This window comes from Eschrichtius robustus, chromosome 14 (genome assembly GCF_028021215.1).
Source record: "Eschrichtius robustus isolate mEscRob2 chromosome 14, mEscRob2.pri, whole genome shotgun sequence".
Classification (NCBI taxonomy): Eukaryota; Metazoa; Chordata; class Mammalia; order Artiodactyla; family Eschrichtiidae; genus Eschrichtius; species Eschrichtius robustus.
Genome location: NC_090837.1, coordinates 48,337,095 through 48,364,224, shown reverse-complemented (window position 1 = coordinate 48,364,224; position 27,130 = coordinate 48,337,095). Strand labels below are relative to the sequence as shown.

Genomic DNA, 27,130 nt, shown 5'->3' with positions numbered 1-27,130 from the left:
AGAGTTTGACTCTTCATTTTCATATCCACAAAGACCAATTTTGTGCACAACATGCCAGTACATTTCATTTCACTGTACAGGGAGGGGTAAAAGAATTTGTGTCACTGAGATTTTTGTGGCCTTAAAATTATGGGAAAACAATTAACAGGTATGTAAGTGAATTGTGGCAGAGATTCAACTTGTAACAATGGCTAACGTCTATTGAGTGCATGGTGATTAGTCATCCTGCAGAGTAAATACTGTGACTTAATAGCCTCTCCAAGGATGGCCTGCTTCCTACTTTCTTAATTAAAAATATTAAATGTAAATGTTTTATTGAATTTCCCAGACTAGAATAGAATAGCAGGTATTTGGAGTGGGAAAGGCAAAAATGGTACAAATTGCTTCAAACTTAGAGACTAAATGAATGTGCTCCCTCGGATGACCAAAGGTTTCTTCCTTTTCAGTTTTCTGGCTTTTTTTCCCCTTTCCTTCTAGCACTTCGAGTTTGTTTAATAAAGTTGAGAATTTTCACAAAGGGCCTTATGAACACGTGTTATTAGATTTTAAATCTGATTTGAAAGTGCCTCTCTCCTACTCCCTGTGAGTAAAGTGACCTTTTTAAACGGAGGGAAGTGGGTTTAGATGACAGTCATGATAAATGCGGTCACGTTCACTCAATAAAATAAGGCCCAGTGCATTTGAGGATAAATCAGTGAAATGTACAGCCCCACCTGTCTGCCTCCATCATTCATTTCCACTGTCACTTTCACAGTGGCTGATGGATCACAATTGCTGTAAAATTAGACAGCCTTTAATCTCATTTCATCCTGATTAGCTTCTCTTTACCCTTTCCCTCTAACTCACTGACTGACACGCTAAAAACTCACACCGGGCTGTATATGAACAGGGAGTACAAACTCCTCCTCCGGTACCTGCTTGTGAGGGCGAGTCTGGCGTGCATCCCTAGAGAAATCTGGAAGGGAGAGGGCATGTCTTCCTTGTTATTTAAAAGATAATCAATAATTGCGGTACCCAGTGCCATTTTAAGCAGATGTTTTCTCTTGATCACTGCCCTCTTTATTTTGCTTTCGTTCAGGTTTAATCAGAAGTCAAAGAAATGAGGTCTTTTGCAAAACTCAAACATTGATTTCATATCGATTTTTTTCTAATAGATTTGGAGCGTTTTACATTCAGAATAATCCCAAAGAGTTATTTGTGTGTATTTATAGCCTCTCAATTCACAGTAATAAATCAGCAAAGACAACAATTCAGGAATGAAAATGCTGAAAGAGCCAAGAAATATAGCATACAAGGTTTTAAAACAAGAGTAAAAATGGGTAGGTAAATGAGAATATCTTCAAGCAACCTTTATATTAGCATTTCAAAGACCTTCTCGTATTTTGAAGGTTTCAATAGTTAGTTTAGTGCAATAGTTTCATTTGTTTGCATAAAGCATAACAATAGGGGTAATCAAATGAGAAAGAGGCTTAAGAATAAATCATGTATTCTTTCCTTCACTTAATTTCTGCCTGAATGGGAGCAAGTAAATGGCAAGAACAAAACACAACTGTTGTTCTATTTTCAGAGTCTGTGCTTTATTATAAAGCTGGACTTCCGGTTAAAAAGAAGATAATACGATTTTTTAGTACTTATAAAATGTGGGCATTGAACTGACCAAAAATTTTAAATAAATATTGGAAGACTGGTAGTCATACAGTAAGTTGGTTGTATCAGTTGCCGCTGTTCTTACACGCATGTCTCAAATGAGTATATGCTTACAGGTGACAATGCTGTAAGTTTACTGCCCAGATGGCATTGTGATAAACCAGAGTAGCACCAGGCTGTTCACAAAATACACAATATACATAATATATGGGTAGCATAGTTTTGTGTTTGGTATTTTGCAACCAGCATCATAATCCAAACAATGATGAGTTAATTAAAAAAAAAGAAAAAAAGATGTTCAAAACGTATCCAGTCACCCAATTTTAGTTGCTGCATGAACTCAACATATACTCTGCCCCAATGGGCTCTGAGAAGTGAAGCCTGCAGAAGCTATATGGTTAAAAGCATTTTCCAAAGACAGAACTAAGGGTTGAGGGGCAGAAGGACATTGCTGAAGTGACTCCCTAAATCAATTGACCTAATTCATGGGCCACACAAATCCCTGGCACACCCAATTTCTTCATGATCCCAGAAATCCAGGGTTTCCATACCAATGTCTTCTCCCTTGTGGCTATAAGTTCGAAAATAGTGAATATTCACAGTAAAAGTGAATACATAATAGAATAATGAAAATTCCTTAAATCTTTTCATATGAAGCGTAAATGATCTGATTTGCTCTTTCAGAGGCTGTGTTACAGGTTTCAAAGCTATGCCTGTTTCTCCTTATTTTTGTTTACATATCTTAGCCAGCATAAGTGCATTCTGAGAAAAAAGATAATAAAAACAAAGTGAAATGAGATATATATCATCCAAAGTAAATTGGGTATAAGATAGGCTTGTTCTCTCTCTCTCTCTCTCTCTCTCTCTCTCTCTCTCTCCATTGGCAAAAGAGTACAGAGTACGAGCTGGCCCTGACTCATATTGATTTCCCACTGCACTGGTTTCTTAAGTGCTCTGCTGATCCGTGTCAAGCAATAAGTTCCCTGCCTGAACATGCATATCACCTCCCCATTTGTCCTCACCTAGATTTAAGGTGCCCATATGATGAGCTGAACAAGGACATCATTTTTCCTACTGGTGTCACTGGGCCCAAACCACTGCCTGTGATATGATAACTAATGCTGTGTTAAGTTTACATTCACCATATGACATAATAATAGCAGAGACTAACACTGCACTGCACATGGGGTGACAGGGGCGTCCTATTCTTGTTGTGTGTGTCTCCCCAAAGAAAATGTAAATGAGAACAGATCCAGCGAAACCTTTGGTGGGTTTCTGAATCACTCTTCCCTCCTCACAGCCACCACATTTGGGGCAGAGCAGGGCAAGACGAGGGGAATGGATATTTATGATGTTCCTGACGGTTTTTATCTTTGTTCCAGAAGAGCTCTTAAGCAGATAGATAGAAAATGTGTGATTGTGCTGCTAATGACATTGTACAGGAAATTAAGCGTATACATTTGGAGAAGGCATTAAATCAGCAGGACCTTAATTTAAAAACTTAAAACTGTATGGAAATTCAGCTTGCTCATTGCTGTGGAATAGAAAGCAACCAAGCACCCTGAGTCTGTTTATGGAAAGATTGCCAGCAAGCCAAGTTTGGGCAGAGCAGCTTAATGGCTCCAAGTGGATGCTGGGTTATTTCTTCCAAGAAGTAAGCCCCAGCCCTGACCATTTGGGAGTGTCAGTCATGGTTGTAGACTGCACGATCCCCATCATCAGGCAGGTGAGGAGGACTTAAGTATTGAAAGCAGCCCGACAGGTTGTTCTTGACTAATTTGCAGAATAACATTATGTAAAATTAATCAAAAGGGGTGGGGTTGGCAATTGCTGGGAACACACCGCTGAGCCACTGTGGATTGGTGGGTGCCCCACTCTGCTTGTCTATGTGCTTTTCTTCCTTCTGACTTAGTCTCACGTTTTGTACATTTTGGTGAAAGCACAGAACTAGTGAGCCAAGGTATCAAGTCCTAAGATGGAAAATTTTATACGTCTTTTTTTTTTTTTCTCAATTCCAGTTATGCCATACAACAGTGCCCATCACTGCGTTGTGGAGGTGGAAAACTTCCTGTTTGTGTTGGGCGGAGAGGACCAATGGAACCCTAACGGTAACTATTGAACCACTTAACAGTAGGTGCTCAACAAGCCTGTGTGTGATGAGAGGTGCCAGCGGCAGTCCATTTTGTAATTACCGTGGAAAACATATTTCTGTGCAGCAGGGACAAACGAAGTAGTCGGTGAATTGGGCTGACAATTGGAGGGAGGGTCCACCGTTGAGCTGGCAGAGGACACACGCAGCAGTGCATTCACTCATGGACTGTCTGGGGATTTGGCTTCACCGTGATGCCCAGCCCCTCTCCTGATCCATCCCCTGAGGAATGCCACCAGCGTAAGCCCAGACTCCCTCAAGGGAGGTAGCAAGCGGCAACTATTAAGAATTCTCACCACCTTCTCCACCACTTTTCTCCCATTTTATCAGGATAATAATATGCAGTTTCAATAAATAAGCGTTATCTGCTGTCGCACTGTACATGACCTGAGCTGAAGTTCCTTTGCAGCGTTCATTACTTGACACCTGTTCCGGCTGCTGCATCTTCTGCAAGGGCTTCGTCCACAGATTATCCACCATCTTCCCTGTTGATGCGATTACTTCATAATTGTATCACAAAGAGAAAGTAAACATTTGAATACACTTCCCAAGCCTAATGTAGGGAGAACACTGCGCCTTGCAAAACACGCAAAATTATCAAGATATTTTTGGAAATGTTGCACGTGAAGGAGGGGTTGCAGTTGTAGCCTTCTGTGTAACAGAGATCATTATGAGTGAGAAACCATAAAACAGCTTACAGGTACACATTTTTGCTTTAAAACCCCAGAACAGCCAGGTGAAATTACATATACTGCATATATTTTATGATGAATGTTCTCTTTCAGCATCTGCACAAAGGCAAATTATAGAAAATTGTTACATCTGTTCACTCTAGAAAATCTTAAAGGAAAACAACCCAGGCCACCCTCCAAGAACATTTCTTTGACGAGAAGGGGACATTCTTTCTCAAGATCAGCTTTGTTGGTTCATATCTTTCAGTTTGGGAAAGATGGTTCCAGGGCTTTGGGAGAAACAGATTTGGATCAGGAACAAAAATATTTAATATCTCTCCTCTAACTTATCTTTGCAATGACTGATTTGATATGTTAAAACAAAACAAAACAAAAACCCTGGCCAATATACAATCCACTGTAAACTCTCCATTTCCTGTTTAACCTCTTCTTCCGAGGAAGTGATTTGAACAGAATGGAGCATTTGTAAGGAAACAGTACACAGCCAGCAGGTTTATCTAAAAAAGAATCTGCAGAACTTCATTTTTGGGGGTTTTTTTTGTTTGTTTTCTTGAAGGCCAGATGAAAACTAACACATAACAAGAGAAGGCTGGAAAGTCCTGTTTCTTTCCCCCGTTTTTTTCTTTTTGGTCGCACCGCGCGGCATATGGGATTTTAGTTCCCCGTCCAGGGATAGAACCCACACCCCTTGCAGTGGAAGCGCAGAGTCTTAACCACTGGACCGCCAGGGAAGTCCCATGGAAAGTCCTGTTTCTAATGATGGTGCTTTCTCAGCCCACCTCCGTTCCCACGTGGGATAAGCCTCTGCTAAAAGACCAGTCTTGGGGCGACAACTCAGTTTTCACAAATCACTATGAACCTCCCATTCCTGTGAGACAGACCTTAATCAGCAACACAGAAAACCCGCTCCCTGGGTTTACCCCTGACCCCCCGGCCCAAAATAACCTGCCGCTGCTTACCGTTCAACTTCTATCAGACACACAACTGAGAGGATGGGTGGGGGGTTTAGGGGCGAGTATAAGGGACATATTCCTTCCTCTAGTCTAGAGAATCGAGATTTTATCGTTGAGCTAATTCAGATTCCCATAAAACTATGCCATTGGACCTCACTGATTTGCCTCCCCCCGACCCCTGAGAGGAACCGTGATTCAGTTTAAAGCCCTCAACAAATATGCTGTGAGAAAAGACTACAGAAAGCACAGCATTGCATTTCCTGTGGGGGCACCTTTCACTGCCACCACTCAGCGTGCTCTATGTGAAGACCTGCGTGACAAGTCCTTGTCAAACCAAAGTACTGAGGCATGGTGTGCTTTGAACAATTACTTCTAACGCCAATCATATGATTTAATGTGTCTCTTTTGCTTTAGCCGCCAGGAGGCTCAAAATTGAACTTCAGTAAAACTTTAATTACTATATTTTGCTTACTTTTAGTCTCCATATGGGCCTAGCAGCTCACAACTCTCTTTCTGTAAGACCCTTATTTAGAACTTTGGGAGTTCCACCTGCAAATCTGAGTCATTCTGTTCCTGACTTGTTTCGCCTTTGAGGTCATTTAGTACAGATCTGGGTAAATGCTGATGAGCCACTGATTAGCATCTCCTAAGCAGAGGATAATTGGTCACACTGTGAGGCAAGCAGGCCAGTCTTTTGTACCTCATGTCAACCAATCAGTCATTGGCTGAGGCCTTCCCCCAGGTGGGGGTGAGGGTGGGCAGTGAAGTGGCCTGTTCAGCTGAGGGCAGTTCTCTAGAGAGGGAGCAGCTGTGACCATGAACAACCAACAACCAGCAGCTAGGGAACAGGTGTACCAATCTGGTAAAAGTATCTCAGCTAGGTACCAAAACACACATCCACCACCATCCCTTAAATGGTTTCCATGGAGCTTCATATTCCATCCATCTGGTCAACCACAGCTGACCGTTTTGGTATTAGTCGTAGTATTTATTGAGTACTCATTATTTCCCAGGAACTTTGCTAAGCACTCATCTGCATCATTTCACTTAATCCTCACGACCATCCCATGAGGCCTGTTGCATGATTGCTCTAGTTTTACTATGAGGAGTCTAAGCCCTAAGAGTTTAAACAACTTGCCAGGACACACAGCTTGCAAGAAGATGAGTGATTCCAACGTAGGTCTGTCTGACTCCAGAGCCTCAGCCTTTAACCAGTGTATCACACTCCCCACCTCACATTAACATATGTATTTAATTAGATATTAAACAACAATTGTGCATTTGCCTTTGATCTTGTGAAATTAAATCAGTATTGTATCACCATGGACAGCGGCTCTTACTGGCTCCCAAAGAGCTCTTCATTATTCCCCATTTAGAAAACCATGAAGGGACACCATCATCTCAAAGATATAGGATTTTCATTTTATAATACCTCATACAACTAAAAAGGAAGCAGTTAATACCCAAACTTATAAAGAACAGCAATGCTATAATAATATACAACATGCTTTAATTTCACTACTGACAGGGAGGAAAAATTAAAAATCCATGAGTTTAAATGTTATGTATACATCAGTTCCAAAGATGAAATCTAAGTTAAACTTTAGTCCTTATGAAAATGGTGCCTGAGATGCATGTCTTTGAATGAAATACAAAAAAGTACATTTCAATACATGCTCATAAAACACAAATAGGTACACATAAAATACAAATATAATTTTATTTACTGATTACCTTGATTACAGAACCAAAATTTGAAATCATAAAACATATGAGTTACTGGAAATATAAGCAGGATACATACATTTTTTCTCTACTCAGCTATACATATTAACTCCTATTAACTCCCTTCATGTCATTAGTGATAGACTGCATTGTAATATGCTAATATACATGCATATATTCCTTCAGTGCCCCAACTAACAGAGAACCAATTTACATTTGTCACTTACTGATGATTGACTCCCAAAAAAACTGCCCGCGGGGGATTTCCTTGTCTTCCTGCTTCCTTCCCCTCCACCACTGGCTGAAAACTGCCGCCCCTGTCCCATTTTACCTATCTCCCAAAGGATAGTCAACAACAGGGTCTGGTGACAGGATATCATCAAAAGAGGGAAGAAGTGGAGGAAGGGTTAGAAGAAAATGGAAAAGATGAGAAGAAACTAAAGGAGTGAAGAGTATTCCAAAATTCCATTGCATGTGGCTACCCCTCTCAAGCTTCTAAGCAGTGTCAATGAAAGCCACAAGGAAGAGATGAATGTCCCCATTTTATCTCACTTGCCTCACTCTACCACACTCATTCCTTCTGAGATTTATTATCCCCTCTGCACATCCTTTGCCAACTTTAGAACATCTTTCTTCTTTTTATCTTCCCATCCAACATCCTTGCCCTTTTTTCACACCATCGACTCTGCCTCTGGAGACTCTTTCTTCATCTTCCATTGAAATCACACCAGTCCCTGCTTAGCCTTTTCTCTGAGTGAAGGCCACTGCCATTACCACCAATAAGCAAAGCAAATAGCTGATTTCCACCACCAGTGCTCAGCATGTGAAGGCATCTGTCCCATTGCTGAAAGGAGGCAGATGTCTTCCTCCAAATGGAAATTCTAAACCAAACTTCACAGAGAAACACTCTTATACATGGTGTGTACATTCTACATTCCTCTTAACAACCCTGATCTTCAGATACATTTGGGAATTAATCTTGAAACCTGACTATCAAGAATGGCTTTTTTTCTACAGGGAGATGATTGCAAATTCTACAAAAACTTTCTTATAAACCAGCTCTAGACATAATCCTTCCTTGGGTTGGAGCCTCCCTTTGTGGGATCCAAGTCTTTTGGGTCATACTCACTCCTGGCACTCTTAACTCTTTCTGCAATCCCCAACTCTTTCTGTGATCCCCAAATAAAACTTGACTTACCACCCAACCAGGCCATCCAAACCCTCCCATGCAATCCTTGGAACTCATGATCTCACATCAACAAGATCCCTATAATCCTTAAGCTCTTCCCTAAATGGTCCCTTCAGCTTCTTTTCTAATCAAAGCCTGGCTATTCTCTGAGAGGACTGTTTTCCCAGCCACCCTCTTCAATGGGGACTATGTTCTGTTCCCCACCCCTGCCCTTATATTTCACATTATTGGAGGCCGATAGCTTTTCTACTTCTTCTTCATTGCCACTCCCACATCCTTAAAACTCACCACTTTAAAGGATGTCTTCAGATTTTACCACCTGCTGCCCCTTTATATGGCAGCTACCCACTGTTTTCCTGGAAATGCCACCTCCTTCACTCTACCCTACCACTTTTTCATTGTCCATCATCCCCTCATGCCCTTACTTCCCTCCTTACTGAGCTTATATTCTATTGCTCATCTTTATAATCACATTAGTGCATACACCTGCAGCCCTTGTGTCCTTCTCTCCTATTATACTTGCCTGGTAAAGCCCTGGTGCTGGTTAAACCCAACTCTCTTCCACCTCTCCCCTCCCCCTGAGCAACTAAATGTGGACATAGAAAACCATACGGCCATGCTGGCTACTAATGAACCATGCTGGCTACTAGCCAACTCCACTAAGTTTCCCTGGTCAATGGCACTCTTCCACCCTCTGAGTTAATTATTTCACACCTTCTCTCTCCTCAAATACCTTTCTCCAAAACCTCCCTCCTCACTCTCAGCTGATAGCCTTGCTTCTTTGTCCAATGAGGACAGAAGCAATCAAAAGATAAAATCTGCATCTTGCTACCACCAAATCCATTGCTACCCGTATATTTTAGATAAAACATATCTCTCTTATTACTGTTTCTGCTCCAACTTAAAGCCTATTCCTCATTCCCTTTTGCCTATTCAAGGACTTTGGAGTACTTCTGAATTGAAAAACACAACCAAGAACTAAATAAAATTTTCTCTCGATGCTGCATCTTCCTGCTATAATCTTCTTTTTGTGTCAAAAGTCCTAAGAAGCATTGCTTATCCTCTTGCCTCTGCTTTCTTACATCTTCATCTCCCCTGAGGAGTCCCCACTCAGGCTTTCATGCCCTCCTATCCACTGAAACAATGCGTGTCATGGTCACCACCAACCCCCATGTTTCCAAATCCTATGGTCAGTTCTCCGTTGCTCACTCCTCTTTTTGAAACACTATTTGACGTGGCTTCTAAAATACCACCATACTTTTCCTCCTGCTTCTGACAATTCCTTTTCTTTGCTAGTTTTTCTTCTTCCCCCCCAGGGCTCATTTCCAGCACTCATTATCTTCCATTTCCATACCCTTTCCCTAAAGAGTTTCATCTTGTTCTTTGATTTTAAACAATATCTCTTGACTAATGACTCCAAAATTTGCACCTGCAGCCTCATTTAGCCAGTGGCCTACCAGCCAATTATGCTTTGAGATCCGATAGGCCTCTCAAGGTTAAGTCCAAAACAGAACTCATGGCTTCTCTCCCTAACCCCCCAACTACCCCTGCCTGGTCTTCCCCACCTTGGCAAATTGCATGACCTTCCATCCAGTTCTGCTGGCTAAAAACCTAGCAGTCGTCTTTAATTACTCACTTTTTCTTATACCAATGCTCAATCTATCATAAAATTTTATTGGCTGCGCCCATAGAATAGATCCCAAACTTGACCATATATTGCCTCCACCTCCACTCAAGCCAGCTCTTGCCTTGACCGTTGCGATGGCCTCATGACAGGTCCCCCACTTCCAGAGCAGCCCTTGTACGGTCTAGTTTTTTACACAACAGCCAGAGTGATCATGATAAGAGGTAAATTAGGCCATGTTTCTCATTTGCTCAGAACCTTCCAGTGACTTCCTGATGTTCTTATGACAAAAGACGAAACTTGACACCAGTCCATAAGACACACCGTGTCTGGACCTTGATATACTCCGACTTCTGTCCAAGTCACCCCAGAATTCTTGCTGGTTTTGAATGCATGGCCAGCCCAGGGACTTTATACTCACCTTCCCCACTGCCTGAGATGCTAATTCTGTAGATATTTGCATGGCTTGCAGAAGATATCTGTGAGCAGGTGACCATCCTACTGAAATTGGCTTCCCCTCTATCAATCCCTGCTTTATTTTTCTTTCCGGCATTTGGTAAAGAAAATATAGCATTATTATATATGTATTTATTTACAAGTCTGTGTTTATTTATTTGCAAGAACGAGGACTTTGTCTTTCTCATTTACCAACATATTCCCAGAACCTAGAACGCATAAGACACATAGTGAGCGCTCAATATATACTCTTGCAATTAATAATTGTGTTGTGTATACATGCCCGTGTGAGTGCGTGTACACACACACACACACAATCCTATCTGTTTATTCCTGTGGTGAAGTTTGGTACCTATATTTCAATGGTTAGTTACACATACGTTACTGAAAAACAGACTTTTAGAGCTAAGACTTCAGGTGCTTTAGATGATTGTCATCTCAGTTGCTACACAGAAAATGGAATACACTCTTTTGCATCTATTTCTTGCTTTGGTGTCAATCTGTATGTAAAACAGGATTCATTTTAATACCTTGGAGGCATTACTGTGTTTCTTAGGCTCAACAGAGGAGATAAGCTTGTTAACCAGCTCTGAGGACTCATGTTTCCCATTTCCGTAAATGTACCTGTGATACATCCCAGCAACTGTGCTTTCCCCAAATGCACAAACAGAACTTGCATGACAGTCATAGCCTACAACTGATTTCCTAATGCAAACTCTTATTGTAGTGATTGCTATTGTTTTCCTGGAGACAGAGTGGACTCTTCCACTGCTAGAATTCTTGGATCATTTAGAAAAAGGTTCTATCCAGAGATATCACACAAGTTAGTCTCTGGAACTGATTATGTATAGACAATAACTTCATGTTTTTAAAACCTATAAACACCAAAATACAGAAATTTTACCCTAACTTTGGGATAAAACTAGTCTGGTAAACATACTTGCTTTTATTATTATGGTTGATTTATTTTTATTCCAACTCATCCTCCCCCCAGAAAAAGTGTAGGAGAAAAGAAGAAAAAAAGGAAAAACGTTCGAAGGGGCACATAAGTTTTTCTTTTGACTTATCACTTCTCATACTGTGTTAGATAGTCCCTCTACTTAATTCATCTGTTTGTTAAACCTGAGAACAGAGGCATCTTACAAAATACTTTTAAATGTGCAAAACAACAAAGGAATTTAAGTTTTAAGTGTCTCAAATATATTTTTACAGGAAAACACAGTACAAATTTTGTCAGCAGATATGATCCCCGATTTAATAGCTGGATACAACTTCCGCCCATGCAAGAAAGGTAAGTGTCTATTTCTTAGGTCTGAGACATTTGTGGCTGCTTTACTGGAAGCAAGGATGCTGAATGGTTTTCCATGATAAGGTACGCTAAACAGAGCCAATGAAAGACACGGGAGTCAAATACAAAACCTGGCCTGGCCAACTTAGACTAACTGCCTTATTAACTCAATGGAAAAAATAATCAAATAAGTCAATTATTTGTCCCAATGGAGGAAGAAAAAATTTGTATGACTTGTCTTCTTTTTTTTGTTACTAAAGTTCACTTTTTTATTGAAGTATGGTTGCTATACAATATAAGTGTACAATATAATGATTCACAATTTTTAAAGGTTATACTCCATTTATAGTTATAAAATATTGGCTATATTCCCCGTGTTGTACAATATATTCTTGTAACTTATTTTATACCTAATAGTTTGTACCTCTTAATCCCCTACCCCTATCTTGCCCCTCCCCACTTCCCTCTCCCAATTGGTAACCACTAGTTTGTTCTCTATATCTGTGAGTCTGCTGCTTGTTTGTTATATTCAATAGTTTGTTATATTTTTTTGGATTCCACATACACGTGATAGCATACAGTATTTGTCTTTCTCCGTCTGACTTATTTCACTTAGCATAATGCCCTCCATGACTTGTCTTCCTTTTCCACATTGAATTGGTTTTTTTTTTTTTTTTTTGACAAGCAGAGCTACAATTTCACTGGCTGTTCCACTCTTCTTAGTTATAATATATTTAAATCTTACCATTGAAATATAAAACACCATTCTCACAATGATATGTATATACTTTGATGCAGAAATTTTAATATTGAAGTTTTCAGGTCTCACAGTCTCAAATTCATTACATTTACCTCCTCAGATATCTCCCCATCGTACATTCAAAAACAGGTGATTTGTTAGCTTACAAAGAAAACAGTTTTGCAAAGTGTCCTCTCATTTTTAATGTATGCAGTGTTTATCTCACCCCGTTCTCCTAGCATCAGAGGACAATAAGGCAACTATGTTTATACATATTCAGTTCTCCTGACTGTTACTTAGGCAGGACACCATGTCTTAATATGCACATGTAAATTCACACACTAAAGTTTGAACACTTGGTTCTTTTCAAATAATAGCTCAACATCCTCTTGAGCAAATTTTCCAATATAATAGTAACGATAAGCTGCAACCTATATCCTCTTCTCGATTGGACTAAGAAATAATTTTCTTTCTTATTTCCTTCATAACCTTAACATCTCCTTCTTTAAACATTCAATCAGATTGCACTGAGATCAAGTTAAATCCTTAATCATAAATTCAAAGTTAAAAAGAAATTTTCAGATCATACCATTCCTCAAAAAGGTACATTACTACAGAAAGAGAGTATGAATCTCTGCTATAAAGAAACAATATCTAACTTCCCATTCCATATAAGCATATTAAAACTCTCTTTCAGGAGACTAAAAGCTATACATTGAAAATGATGAGGCACAATATAGTCTAAGGACCACAGACACTGGTAGGGAATGTCTAGTTGTAAGGTACCTCAAGAAATTATTCTGAGTCAGTTAATATCCTGACAAACTTCTCAATCCTCCTGTTGTGTATACATGTATATATAAAAGCCTCTCCTGATGTCTTTCTCCAAAGTACCTTGTTTCTCTTCTTTTGGGGTTATTTTCTGGTTGCTGTTATTGTAGCTGCATCACTTTACCCTTTAATCAAAACCATTCCAAAAAATTTTATTAAAAAAAACATTTTAAAAATACACATCAATAACATGTTTGAAATGTCAGCATCTCATCACTATGGTCGCCTTTGCTGGGGGCTGTTCACCACGATAATTAACCTTCACGCCTTGGGTTTGGGAGGCATAACTCACGTCGCGGTCAATTATCTCACTGTAGAGCCCCTAAGGATGAGAAGTATTGCTGCAAAACCTAATTAGTAATTTTTTTAAATGTGTATTGTTTACTTGATATTCTATAATGACTTCCTCTGAGGCGCTATGGCCTATCATGGCAGGGTCCTACTTAGACAATTTTTAGCAGCTCATTGACCTGATAAAAAGACCTGCCATGGTCTGTCGGCACCCGGCAGCCACCGTTGACAGGATGGACTGTTTAACGTTTCTTTCGAAGTCATTATGGTATATCATGTCAGGTCCCTAGTAAAAGAAGTTTTTTTTTAGATTTAGAACAATCAACTCGATAGACCAAATAAAGAGCTCCTTCCAGAGCTGAATGGGAAAAGGCAGATCTCACAAATGCCCAGTCAATCTTCTAGCTCCATAGCTCCTATGGGTTGGTTGACCCAGGCAGCAATCCATAACTTAAAATGAAATTTCTCTGTCATTGCCGAGCTTCCGTTCAACATAGCAAGTACAGTCAGCTACCAGCATGGTTTAATTGGTGATTAAACAAAGAAGGGAAGAAAATCTAAAATATATGAGATACTCTTCAGATCAGAAAAGAGGTTTCTTGAGACATTTGAGTTAATTTTGCATTGTATAGATCATGAGACTATAACTCACCAGAAGTTCCCCACCTCCCTCCTTCCATTAGCTGCTGCCTAACTGCTGAGGAGTTGTTATTATGCTGAGAAGTTACCAAACTGATTGAGAATAATAGAAACACATTGAAAGCCACCTCTGGGGTCACCCACTCTTACAGAGCGGGCTGGGCAAATTCCTAGGATTATCTTACCTAATCAGAGCGTCCAAAAGAATATAATAAAAGTGCAGGGGCTTCCCTGGTGGTGCAGTGGTTGAGAATCTGCCTGCCAATGCAAGGGACATGGGTTCGAGCCCTGGTCTGGGAAGATCCCACATGCCGCGGAGCAACCGGGCCCGTGAGCCACAACTACTGAGCCTGTGCGTCTGGAGCCTGTGCTCCGCAACAAGAGAGGCCGCGACAGTGAGAGGCCCGCGCACCGCGATGAAGAGTGGCCCCTGCTCGCCGCAACTAGAGAAAGCCCTCACACAGAAACGAAGACCCAACACAGCCAAAAATAAAAATAAATAAATAAATTTATAAAAAGTGCAGAACACCCTCGCAGTTTGGCAGAGAAATGGGCACGTGACCTCCAGGCTTACTCAACCATAGGTCAACTCATGAATTGTATGCCTGCTGCCTATGAGGTTACGGACAGAAGTAATTAGACAAAAGTACAAAGATAAGTGTAAAGCTGTTGAGTTGTTTTGGTCTCAGATTTAGGATTTGATTCTTCAGTAAGAAGAGGGCAAAAATGAACGCTTGGATCAATAAAAATGCTTTGGTGACTTTAATATTGTTTTCCAAAAAAGTAGACATTTTAGGTATTATTCTTGTGGAGATATTACCCCCTAGGTAGTCTTGGAAACAGAAAAGAAAAAGAAGGGAGGGAGGGAGAGAGAAAGCCATTTGGAGAGCACCAGTAACAAAGTTTAAGTTTCACAGACTAAGTGAAAAGCTGGAAGCAAATACAACAAAGATGTTTCCAAATTTAAATACTATGTTTCTAGCAGCCTTACAAGAAACAATGGGAGACAATATTGTGTTTAAAAAATCTGTTGTTTTTAACCTGATGGTAAAAGTCAAAAGTTGAAACTGAGATACAATCTCAGTTTTCTGACCTAAGGGTCAGAAAGAACTTGTAAAGATCTGTACAATACACAGGTTCAAAGTATATTTGTCGACGTCATTGGTAGTCTTTTTAAACTTATCTCAATTCATTGAATATCCTCTCTGGCATTGGGACAGGGGATGGAGGGGAGGAGGAGAGAGAGAAGAACAATTTGAAATACAAATAGTGTAATTCCATTAAAAAATCTTCAATAATCTTGAGCTTCCTTTTTCCCCAAAATAAAACAGCCTAATCAGGTGTGCTCTTCATGTGGGTAGGTGGGGCAGGGAGCATTCCCAGGAGAGACCTGGTACGGTAAAATTTTAGCCTCGAGCAAATGTTCACAGTTGCTGATAGACCATTAACTGTCCAGTGTTTCTATAATGCATTTCGTGAATTCTCACTTTGGGCATGCAAGGGAATAAGTCAGAGACTCAGAACCTTCGCTATTAAAATTTCTGCATAAAAATGCACTTTTAGTCAGGAAGTGAAACCTACTGATTTTTTTTTTTTTTTTTTTTTCCCGTTCAGAACCTAACAGTGACACTGTGTGGATAAAGCTAGGAGTACACGGAGCCTCAGATTAGGAACGCCTGGGCTAAGAATAGAGAGTTCCGACAGGCTCCCTCGGGTTAAGAGAGGAACGAAGGAGCCAGAACAGAAAGAGTGAGAAAACTGAACTTTAGACAAGATAAAAGGAGTTCACACTGCCAAAAGAAGATCTTTCTCTTATTCTCCACTATCTAAACTTCATTAAATAGAAGATTTTAGTACTTGTCATGACTAACATTTTTCTAAACCAGAATATAGTACATAATACACAGAAGAACTCAGAATATAGTACATTACCCACATGGTCCAAACGATGGGATTGGCCCACTAAAGATGGCCTATTAGTAAAATTAGTAAATTAATGATTTCAGACGCCCCAAAACCTGTCATAGAATCATATGAAAGAGGGACAATGACCTACCCTGGTGTCAACGATGCAAAGAAATATCTGTGTTACTTTAGTACAGATTTTTGTAGACGTGAGTCGGTCTTTTCAATCAAATATTTTAACTTGGGAAGGTAAAAGCGCTAGTAAAATAACCTTGACCTATCATATTCAATAAGAGAGCAATTGAAATCTGGTTAGAGAAATGGAAGGAACCAGTGGTCCATCTGTGTGCACTTAATTTTGCTATTGTTTTTAAACCTAATTTTATATTTAGATGAGTTTTTACTTCTTTATACCAGGAAATCCCAAATTTTTTAGGTTATTAATCCCCTTGATAATCTGATTAAAAACTTCTCCCCAAAATCTTTCTCCAAACATATTCCAAAAAATGCACCTATATACATAAATATATATAAAATACATGACATTTTATTAAAAAATTCTTTTAACAATTTCGGAGCTTCATATATGCCTCAGAAGACACGGGCCCAAGATAACAACAACCCTTATTTAATGAAATCTATCTCACTTGCTCTTTATCCTCCTTCCTATTCTTATCCTTCTCTCTTTTTCCTTTCATCATCTTTCTGTGTTTTACACAGCACATATTTCTTTCAAAACCATCAAGAAAATATAGGGAAAAAAATCATAGCCAAAATATTACTCTCAAATTATCAATGGTGTGAACAATTCTAGGACTATCCAGAAAAGGTTCTATCTGAACTTCAGACTTCAGGACTTCAGACTTCAGGACTATCTGAACCTTACGATCTAGCAATCCCACTTTCGCATACACTGTATCCAAAGGAACCAAAATCAGTATCTTGAAGAGATATCTGCACTCCCATGTTCACTGAAGCATTATTCACAAGAGCCAAGATATGGAAACAACCTAAGTGTCTGTTGACAGATACATAGATAAGAAAATGTGGTGAATATATATAATGGAATATTATTCTGCCATAGAAAAGAAGGAAACCCTGCCATTTGCATGACAAACATGGATGAAACTGAAGGTGATTATGCTAAGTGAAATGCCAGACTGAGAAAGACAAATACTGTATGATATCACTTATATGTGGAATCTTATTTTAAAAGTCAAACTTAAAGAAACAGATTAGAATGGTGGTTGCCAGGGGATAAGGGTGGGGAAAATGGGGAGAGATTGGTCAAAGGGTACAAACTTTCAATTATAAGATAAGTAAATTCTGAGGATCTAATGTACAGCATGGTAACTATAGTTAATAATACTGTATTGTTTACTTTAAATTTGCTGAGAGAGTAGATCTTAAGTGTTCTCACACGAAAAAAAGTTACTACATGAGCTGGTGGATGTGTTAATTAATTTGATTGTGAAAATCATTTTACAGTGGATGCACATATCAAATCATCCCATTGTACCCTTTACGTGTATTACAGTTTTGTCAATTATACCTCAATAAAGCTGGAAAAAATAAAATAAAACTGCATATATCACCATCCATAACATATGCCATACATTTATGGTATAAATTATATAAAAACACTAAAGAATTTAGTCATCACTTAAAATACTATTCAGAAAATTTTATATGCAAACATCTTGATAGCTGATTTTTAAAACCTTTTTATCCAAATAATATCAACTGATAGTTCCTGAGCATGAACAAAATGTTGGACACTATGACAAGCACTTTACGCATGTGTTCACAAACAACCCCATGAGGAAGGTACCATCATAATCTCTATGTTACAGATGAGCAATCTGAGGCTGAGGGGGTTAAGTAACATGTCAAAGCCCACACACCCAATAAGTCATATAGCCAGGCAATCTGATTCCAGAGAACAAACTGTTCATCAAGATGCTATATACTGCTTCCCAGAGGTTTTGACACTTAGTAAACACAACTTGGAGAATCTCCAAACAATATAGGTTTACCTGATTTAAAAGCTCTAGGGCTCCTCATTTTGCGGTTGACATTGCCCAAAAGTCTTGGCATCAATTTTTATAAAGACCATTAATTCAACAAACATAAATTATGTTCTCTGAGGGGCTTGGCACTTCACGATTGTACTTTTTCAGTATTGAACCATACGTTATCCTTATGAAGTATATTATTCCTGTAGCATGAATGAGAAAAAAAGAAGCAAAAGGTCAAGGACTTGCTTAAGATTTCAACCTAGTCATCCTAACTCCAAATCTTTGAGTCCTCTTCCAACCTCTTTTCTCCCTCAGCTCTCATATATTATTAGTAACTAAGCCTTACATCCTCCTTTAAAATATCTTGCATCACCTCTTTTCATGTCTTCTACTAAAACTCTAATTCAGGTCCTCAATCTCTCACTCCTAGATTATATTCTCCCTCAGAACTGGCCTCCCTGTCTCCAGTCCTTTCAACACAGCTTGCATGTCTTTTGCCTTTGATGGCAGGTGGGATAATTTAATAAATAGTCTCTCTTGAAAAGAGACTTTAAAATATCCTTACAGGTTCGTAAGAATCAACACCAAAAGCTACATAGATGAAATTCCTAATATGGGTTATATAAGAGCAAGATTTCAACACTATATTCAGTTGAAAAAGTTTCTCTATTTGCAGTCGTCCTGGGAGGAAAAAAGAAAAAAATGATAATTGAAGAAAAATTTTGATGATGTAGTTCTCTTATAAATTGGGAACAATGACCCTTGAAGGACCATAAAGAGAGTGAATGTCAAGATAATTTATTATTGTTGCATTATCTACCTCATTTTTCACTTTGTCTTACTGAGCTGTGATATCCTTACAAGGTACCAAATATCCCAAACATTAGTGCACACTTTAACAGTGTATAAAAAGCAAGATAAAAAGAGCTGAAACAAAGAGTTTGTGAATTTCTCCTCTACTGTGACTTTAGTATCGATAATCTTAACCAACATGGGCACTGCAGATGGTTGCTGTACAAGGTCTCAGATTTAGAAGGGAGCTATATGTGTAATTTCCAAAGGTCTGCACCCCTTTCTGAAGCAGGATGTCCCCCCTTCCCGTGACTAACTGGACTCCTTTTGTGATTTACATTGGGTTGTTTTGTTTTTTGGTTTTTTTCATTGTAGAAGAGCCAGTTTCTATGCGTGTCGGTTGGACAAACATTTATACGTTATTGGTGGACGGAATGAAACTGGCTACTTGTCCAGCGTGGAGTGCTATAACCTAGAAACAAATGAATGGCGTTATGTGTCCCCTTTGCCACAGCCTCTGGCAGCTCATGCGGGAGCAGTGCACAATGGGAAAATATACATTTCAGGCAAGTCATTCGTCCACTTTGTGTTACTAAGTGCAGTTTCAAGGCATTTTCTTGACTTGTGTGTCTATGCTTAATTCACAGGGGGTGTACACAATGGAGAATATGTCCCATGGCTGTATTGCTATGACCCCGTCATGGATGTCTGGGCTCGAAAACAAGATATGAACACAAAACGCGCCATCCACACTTTGGCTGTAATGAATGATCGCTTGTATGCAATTGGAGGAAATCATTTGAAAGGTCTTTTTTTTTTAATCACAATAACATTTGCATCTCATGTTTCTTGCTAAGGGGGTTTCTTGTTAGATAATCATAGTTAACCAACTAAAAAAACAGGTTGACCAAATAAAATCTACTCTTTGCAAATTAGCAGTACCCTTGGCTTGGGCAAGCACTTATTTTGGCTCTCCTGCAGATAGGATTATTTTGAAGTTACCACATACATTAAAGAAATGAATAATGATGTCTACAGAAAAATTTAAAAACTAGAACATTAATAACTGAAAAGCACAAACAATTTGTTGTAACAATGCATTCAGTAAAATAAATGATTCCTTATCACCAAAATTATAGTAATGGATTTTTTCCAGAAAATTGTTTTTGTAATAATCATAAAGAACTTTAGTCAGAGAAGCACAAAGAAGCGTGTATGTGATTTTTCTTAAAGAAAACAGTAGAATTTCATGTCTAAATTTAGAATTATTTCTTTGAATAGTTGAATATCGAACCATCTATGATTCTCAAATTCTTTCCATTTGCTTTTTTAATCAGTGACATTTAAAGCATAGTCTTTTTAGAGCCATATTTTGGCTTGTTTCCCTCCTCGTGTATGTATGTGACTGCAACTTTTTTGTAGTTTGTGTGCATGTGTATAACACTGAATTTGACAGGAAAGCGGAGAGACCTGTGATATTGAGAACATTATTGAACTGCTTTGAGCTTCAGTTTTCTCATCTGAAAATGAAGAAGGTGGTCAAGTTGTTCTCTAAAATCTCTTCCAGCTCTGACCATCCATGATCTTTGAAATTGAACAAAATGAGAAACAGGCCATCTGGGTATGGCACATAAGGCGATTCTGTGCATTTATTTTCCAATCATACACCCATCTTAAACCATGAGTTAGATATAGACATTTTTTCTATTTTTCATAATATATATTATCCCTAAATGTAATAAATACTGGACAAGTGTAATTTTTAAGTGAGTATTTCCAAGTTCATATTCAATCAGAAATGTCAATATTCTGGGCTAGATCTGCTTCTCACCTTAGAGATCTCCTCAGTGGAAGGGAATTTATCTTTACTGCTTCAAACTCTTCCCTTTTCATTCTTTTTTGCTTTCACTGGTGCTCTTTCATTTCAATCCATACACCATTCATTCCTTTACATCAACGTATTTTATATTAACTTTGTAGCTTTCTGCATTAAAACATGACTCCTACTAATTTCTTTTGCACAAGAATGCTTAATATTTTAGGAACTTTCAGTATTTAAGGTTATACTTGAACAGAAAAGGCTTGGGTAATGACAACCTAAATGAAAAATAGCACATGCACATCAGAATTAGGTTAGCTCAGGAAGACATTGTGAAAGGAGGAAAGAGTATGGATTTTGCATCTAAGCCTGGGTCTGAATCCCAGTTATGTACTTAGAGTTGTGTGATCTTACTCTAGACATTTACCTCATGTCTGTAAGAAAGGGGTAATTACCCTTTCCTTGGTAATTGTGAGGGTTATAGTCAACGTATGTACTCAGTACAGAGAAGGCACACATATCCTCATAGATAGATAGGGAAACTTGCCCAAATCCCCATTTCATATAAACGCTTCAACAATTATCATCAAACTCTTAATGTTAAAGGAAAGGATTGCATCATAGGGTCGCAGTAAGCACATTGCTCTCTTGCTGCCAAATGTGATTTATCCCAAATGTGTTCCTCCCTTATGTGATTTATTTTATGTAAAAAGTCAGTGGCCTGAAATAGTCTGTCCACCACTTCAAGAGTGAAAATTTTTCTGATTTTTGGTCTACCTCTTTAATTACTTTGAAGACACCAGTATGTTGACTAATTTACCATATGTGTTGTGACTGTCAGCTAGCAAACATCCATAGCATGTGTTTAACCGTTAAAAAAAAAAAAAATCCTTGAAGGTTTGGTCTGCCTGGTGACCCTGAAGCTCCCATTAAGGATTTTTCACTCTCTAAATGAAAGACAGGGCTTCGGTGGAGTCTGGGGAAATGAGTTGTTCTCTACAACCTAGTAACTGCTCCAGCCACTGAGAAATTTTATCAAAAGTGGGAAAAGTGTTTCAGCGGAAGATAGCCCCCTGCTCTAAACCTTGATCCTTAGTAGATACTGGAAACCATTCACATCATCACAGCTGTTTATACATATAGTCAGACTGTAAAAAAAAAAAAGAAAAAAGTAAAAGATTTTGAGAGAACTCAAATGAATATTTGAATATTCACTTAAGTGAATATTCACTTAAGAAAAGCAATAAAGCTTAGTCTGTGAAAGTGTGACCTTTGAAGCCTGTTCACCCAGATTCAAATCTCAGCCTATCTAATGGCTGTATGACTAACTCAGGTCATTAACTCCCTCTGTTCCTCAGTTTCTCCTCTATAAAATGAACATAATGGTATCTATAGGATGCTTGAGGGGGTTAAATGAGCTCCTTTATACAAAGCACTTAGAAAACAACCAGCTTATTGTAAGCAGTCTATAAAATGCTTGCTTTAGCTATTACTATTTTAAACCTGTTTTAATAAGGTTTAAGTAAACCTTTACTGATACTCCAAGGTAAATCAGCTTTTACCAATGACATCTAGCCAGGCATTTTTGCTTTAAAGTAATCCAAAGCATCCAGGGTTGGAGTTTCGGTGGCGAGGTGGAGGTGGGGGAGGGTTGTTTGTTTGTCTGTTTGTTTCTTAGGTCTTTCTGACATGTCTCCCAATTTCACCAGTCAGCTTATCCATGTGTCTTCAAAGACACAATCATCTACTTCTTGGCCCTAGTCCTTTTGCAGAAAGAAGCCTCAGCCTTAAACTGGGACCCTGAGAGTTTATTCTTTGGTGATTCCATTTTGCTATGTCACTTAGGTTTCTCCCACCTTGATGTGATGCTCGTGGAATGCTATGACCCAAAAGGTGACCAGTGGAATATTCTCCAGACTCCCATTTTGGAGGGTCGCAGTGGTCCTGGCTGTGCAGTGCTAGATGACAGCATCTACCTTGTGGGAGGTTACAGCTGGAGTATGGTATGTGTCCACATTTACCTCCTCCTCCTTTTTATTTGTGCTTCCTTTTTGCTTCTCTCCAAATGTGTTACCACCCACACAAGTACCTTTTAAGAGTAACATGTTTATGTGCATGCAGTAAATTGCTTTAAGCCATAAAATAGAATCAGTGTGGTCGCTGTAGAGCTGTCTTGCTATCTGGTCAATTGTATCGCAAAATGCGGTAGGTCTCTGCTTCCCTCCCACCCCCATGCTTTCCAACTAAAAGTCAGACAGAAGTGGTTTTTACAAATGTTCTATTAAAACTGTTTGGGAGAGTCTGAAAAGTTTCTGACCAGCTAAGCATAAAAAATGGAAATTAATTGTTTACTTACCCACAAATTCTATTTAGGATTATGTAATTTGCCATTGCTTTCCACTTTCCCCTCTCTTTACAATGAGAATTTCTAAACATACACAAAAACTGAGGGTTCAATGGGCCCTTGTTAATGCACCATCCAACTTTGACATCCATCAGTGCTTTGCAGTACTTAACTGCATCTATCCTCCCTTTAAAAAATTCTGGTTGAAGCAATTTGAAGCAAATTCTAGACATGTTATTTCACCCTAAATGCTCCAGTATTCCTCTAAAAAAAAATCACTTGCTTATGTAAACACACTATCATTATCACACTCAATAAAATTAACAATAATTCCTTTATATGCAATCCATTTTCAAGTTTATCCCATTGACTTGAATAAAAGTGTATTTTTCAAATTGGTATGTTCAAATCAGGATCCAAAAAGTCTCACTTGTATTTGGTTATTATATCTCATACATCTCTTACAATCTGGAGAATTACTACTGCCCCTCTTCCTGTCCCATGCCATTGTCATGTTGAAAAAGCAAGGTCAGTTATCTTATAGAATATCTGATACTCTCGAATTGCCTAATGATTTCCTATGTTGTCATTTAAAAATAGTCCTCTGTCTCCCTATTTCCTATAGACTGGAAGCTAGAGATAAGGACTTAAGTTCAGCTTTTCTCTGTTTTAAATTTTTTTGTTATTTATGTACCATTTATTTATTTATCTATTTATTTATTTGTCTATCTATTTATTTATTTATTTATTTTAGCGAAAACACGTAAGGAGGTGGCTGTGTAATTCAAATAACATCACATCAGAAGACACATCGGGTCTAATGGTCTACACAGTCACTTTTAAAATGATGACCGTTCCTATATTTTCCTATTTATATGTGTTGGTTTTATAAGATTAATTTGGGATTTTAATAATATTAATTAGTTTTATTTCTTTTGCATCCAACAAGGTTGTTATATAAAGTTTGGAGGAGCATTAAAAAGCTATTAGTTATATGGAAGTGAATGTGTATTGACATATATCACTAGATATTGGTACATGTGCTCTTTCGCTAGTGGAAATTGATAGCTGCAAGAGTATGTATGTTTGGAATCAGACACCAGGAATACACTTTCAGAAAACGATTATGTTGGTTGGGATTTTTGTTTGTTTCTTGCCTATGGTAAAAACAAAGCTGCTTTGGTTTAGGAAGGGAAATATTATACAAGCACTAGCCTCAGAGGTTGACAAAGGAAACAAGATTAAAGACATTTTTTATTTCTCATGTGGCCTTTTCAAAATAAATAAGTCAGTGTGTGAAGAAGTTGACACGTCTTCATTTCCAGTTTATTTTAAACTGGTTTTGAACCCCATCTCTGATTCTCTATAGTAGTAAGATAAAAATGGAAAAGTGAGGTGACAATCTAAGATCCAATTTACTTCTTTTATTTGAATATTTAAGATAAATTTCTCTTTTTGTTAAACTTAAACCAGAGGGATAATTTCCAACTTGAGGTAAGTTATCATAAGGGATTTATAAATCATCTAAGGTGTTGTAGGTGCTTGACTTTTATTATTAGTCACACACACATACAAAAACCCAGATTTTGAAATCTTGCCAATCCCAAATTTTCCCTTAGAGTACAATGGTTTAAAATCCATTGCTTTCATTTGGAATTTTTTTAGCAAGAGCAGAGAAAAAATATTGTCTTCCTAATGTAAATGTGATAAATAAGCTTGCTGTGGCAATTCTCTAAAGGCTCTCTGCTCTGCCATTCCAGGGAGCCTACAAGTCATCTACAATATGCTATTGTCCAGAAAAAGGCAGCTGGACAGAACTTGAAGGAGACGTAGCAGAACCCCTGGCGGGCCCAGCCTGTGCAACAGTTATCCTGCCTGCCTGTGTACCTTACAACAAATAACACCAGGAAACCCTGGAATGAACAGTATCACATTCTAGGAAGCAATGACAGGTGACATCCCTATTACAATAGGAACAATACATCCTAATGGTACAACTGCCGAAACCCCATTCTTGGTTTCTGATGATTTACAAGAAGCTACAAAAGGAAAAGACCTGTTCTTGAACAGGTACGCTGTCTGTAACTCGGATTACACCGAACTTCCTGTGGTGACAGACTCTTCCATTTCAGACTGGTTTTAACTTGTCCCAGCTTTACAAAAACTCCTCACATGGATCTCAACTTTCAAAAGGAGAAAGATAAAATACAGGAGAGTGCCCCCCAGAGAGACCTAAGATCAGTATTGTGCATTGTAGTCTACCTGCATGTGATCTATGTTGAAGTTTTGGGGATATTGTGTTCATGAATGATTCAATATTTGACCCATCAAAATACTCACACCACATTACAGAAATTGCCACTTGATTCTATATTCCTAACCTGTGGCTACTTCACAGATTCCGTAGGCAACACAGTTATAGAAAATCATATAAGATTAAAGAGGAACATTTTTGTTTCCGTATAACTTCATTTCATATACCTTCTGCCCCTCGTGGGAATGTAGAAGAGAAAGATATTGGCTCTTGTAGCAATTGCTTTCTGCCCTGTACGTTCCAGGCTAGCCAGAGTCATAATTTCTGTGTCCTCAGTTTTATCTGAAAGATTAAGACAAAACACGCTGTGTCACTATTCAGTTTATAGAGGCTCACGCTTTCTCATTTGGAGCAGCATATAAGTCGTGAATACACCTGGTCTTTGCTTCAAACATATAAGACTGACAAAGACAGTCATGCAATATTGAATATTCTGTAAATAGCACATCTGACCCAAACTTAACCCCTAATGAAAACTGAGAGATTGCTTTCGGAAATTCAGGGACGAAAAGACAGATTTCTCTTAAGAACTGTCCCCTTTTCTCTCTGTCCACAAAATACCTCCCCCTCTTCCTCACCTTCGGCTCTAAAAAAAGCTCTAGATGTGGCTCTAGAAAAGCCCATGACGGACCCTCCTTCTTCCCCCCAACTCATCACATTTCTTTGTTGTCACCAGAGATGCCTGGGCTCAGTTAAGTGAGCAATAGCTAGCTGTCTTGAGAAGCATGAGGAATTTAGAAGCAGAAGGTCAGGAGAGCATGAGACAGTGTCAATGCGGCCCATCAAAAGAGAAAAGCTAGCAGGAACGCGGATTTGCTTTTCAAGCCCTTCAGAGCTGGCACAACAATAGTTAGGAATAAATCAAAGCCTAAAATATTTTGTGAATCACCCAGAGATGTTGTTGAATCCCTCAACAAGTGTGTCTTTCAAAAACAACCGCACAGGGAAGCCACAGATTAAAAATGCCTTGGTGATAAGTTTTCACTGCGGAGCATGTCCAGATGGATGGGTGTACTAGAATCCAATGCCGTTTCTACAGTAAAGTGCAATCTTTGTTGTTTTTGTATTTATTTGTATGTTCAGATCCAAAGGATCCGTTGTAAAAATATATATATAAATATATATATATCCAGTGCAATCAACTTTCATTTCTTTTTTCCTTGATCGCATATGAGTATATAGAAAAAAAGAAAAGTTACAGTACTTTGTGAGAAAATCCCATCTGACGTCATGAAGAATACAAGGTCTCCTTCAAAACCTTTTATCGTCAACTGTCCCCATTTCTTCTGAAAGTCACCATTTCTACAAGGGTATTTGCTTTCCTTGGACTTGTTGTTCATTTATTTTTTATTTCTAGCCAAAATAAATAAAAGCATTTACGAGAACTATAAGTAAAGCTTTCTGTATTTCAGAAAGGCACAAACTATTAGAAAGTTAAAAGTGAATAAATAAGTCACAGAGAATGTAAATTTTGTACAGTATTAGAATGTGTAAATGAAGCTTGCTTGGAAGGGGAAAACTTTAAATAAAAACTTTATGTACTAATTCAACTGTCTCTCCTATTCTGACTTATAAAGCATATGTATAAATCTACACATTAAATTGTTTGAAGGTTTGTAATAGGTAAATGCATAAATATGTTTATTCTGCAGATATACTTTACAAGTTTATTTAGCTTCCTGGCAACATGTAGTATGTATGTAGTACGAACAATG

General features: G+C 38.5%; 1 protein-coding gene across 1 annotated transcript in view; it reads left to right on the top strand.

Moving 5' to 3' along the window:
- Positions 1–26,548, top strand: part of KLHL14 (kelch like family member 14) — a 97,295-nt gene extending 70,747 nt beyond the window's left edge. Inside the window, exons 3-8 of the mRNA XM_068563560.1 lie at positions 3,666–3,755; positions 11,648–11,726; positions 19,314–19,504; positions 19,586–19,744; positions 22,603–22,760; positions 24,862–26,548. Coding sequence (XP_068419661.1) covers positions 3,666–3,755; positions 11,648–11,726; positions 19,314–19,504; positions 19,586–19,744; positions 22,603–22,760; positions 24,862–25,002 — 818 coding nt within the window. The 3' untranslated portion in view covers positions 25,003–26,548. The remainder of the gene's footprint in view (positions 1–3,665; positions 3,756–11,647; positions 11,727–19,313; positions 19,505–19,585; positions 19,745–22,602; positions 22,761–24,861) is intronic.
- Positions 26,549–27,130: the final 582 nt, after the last annotated feature.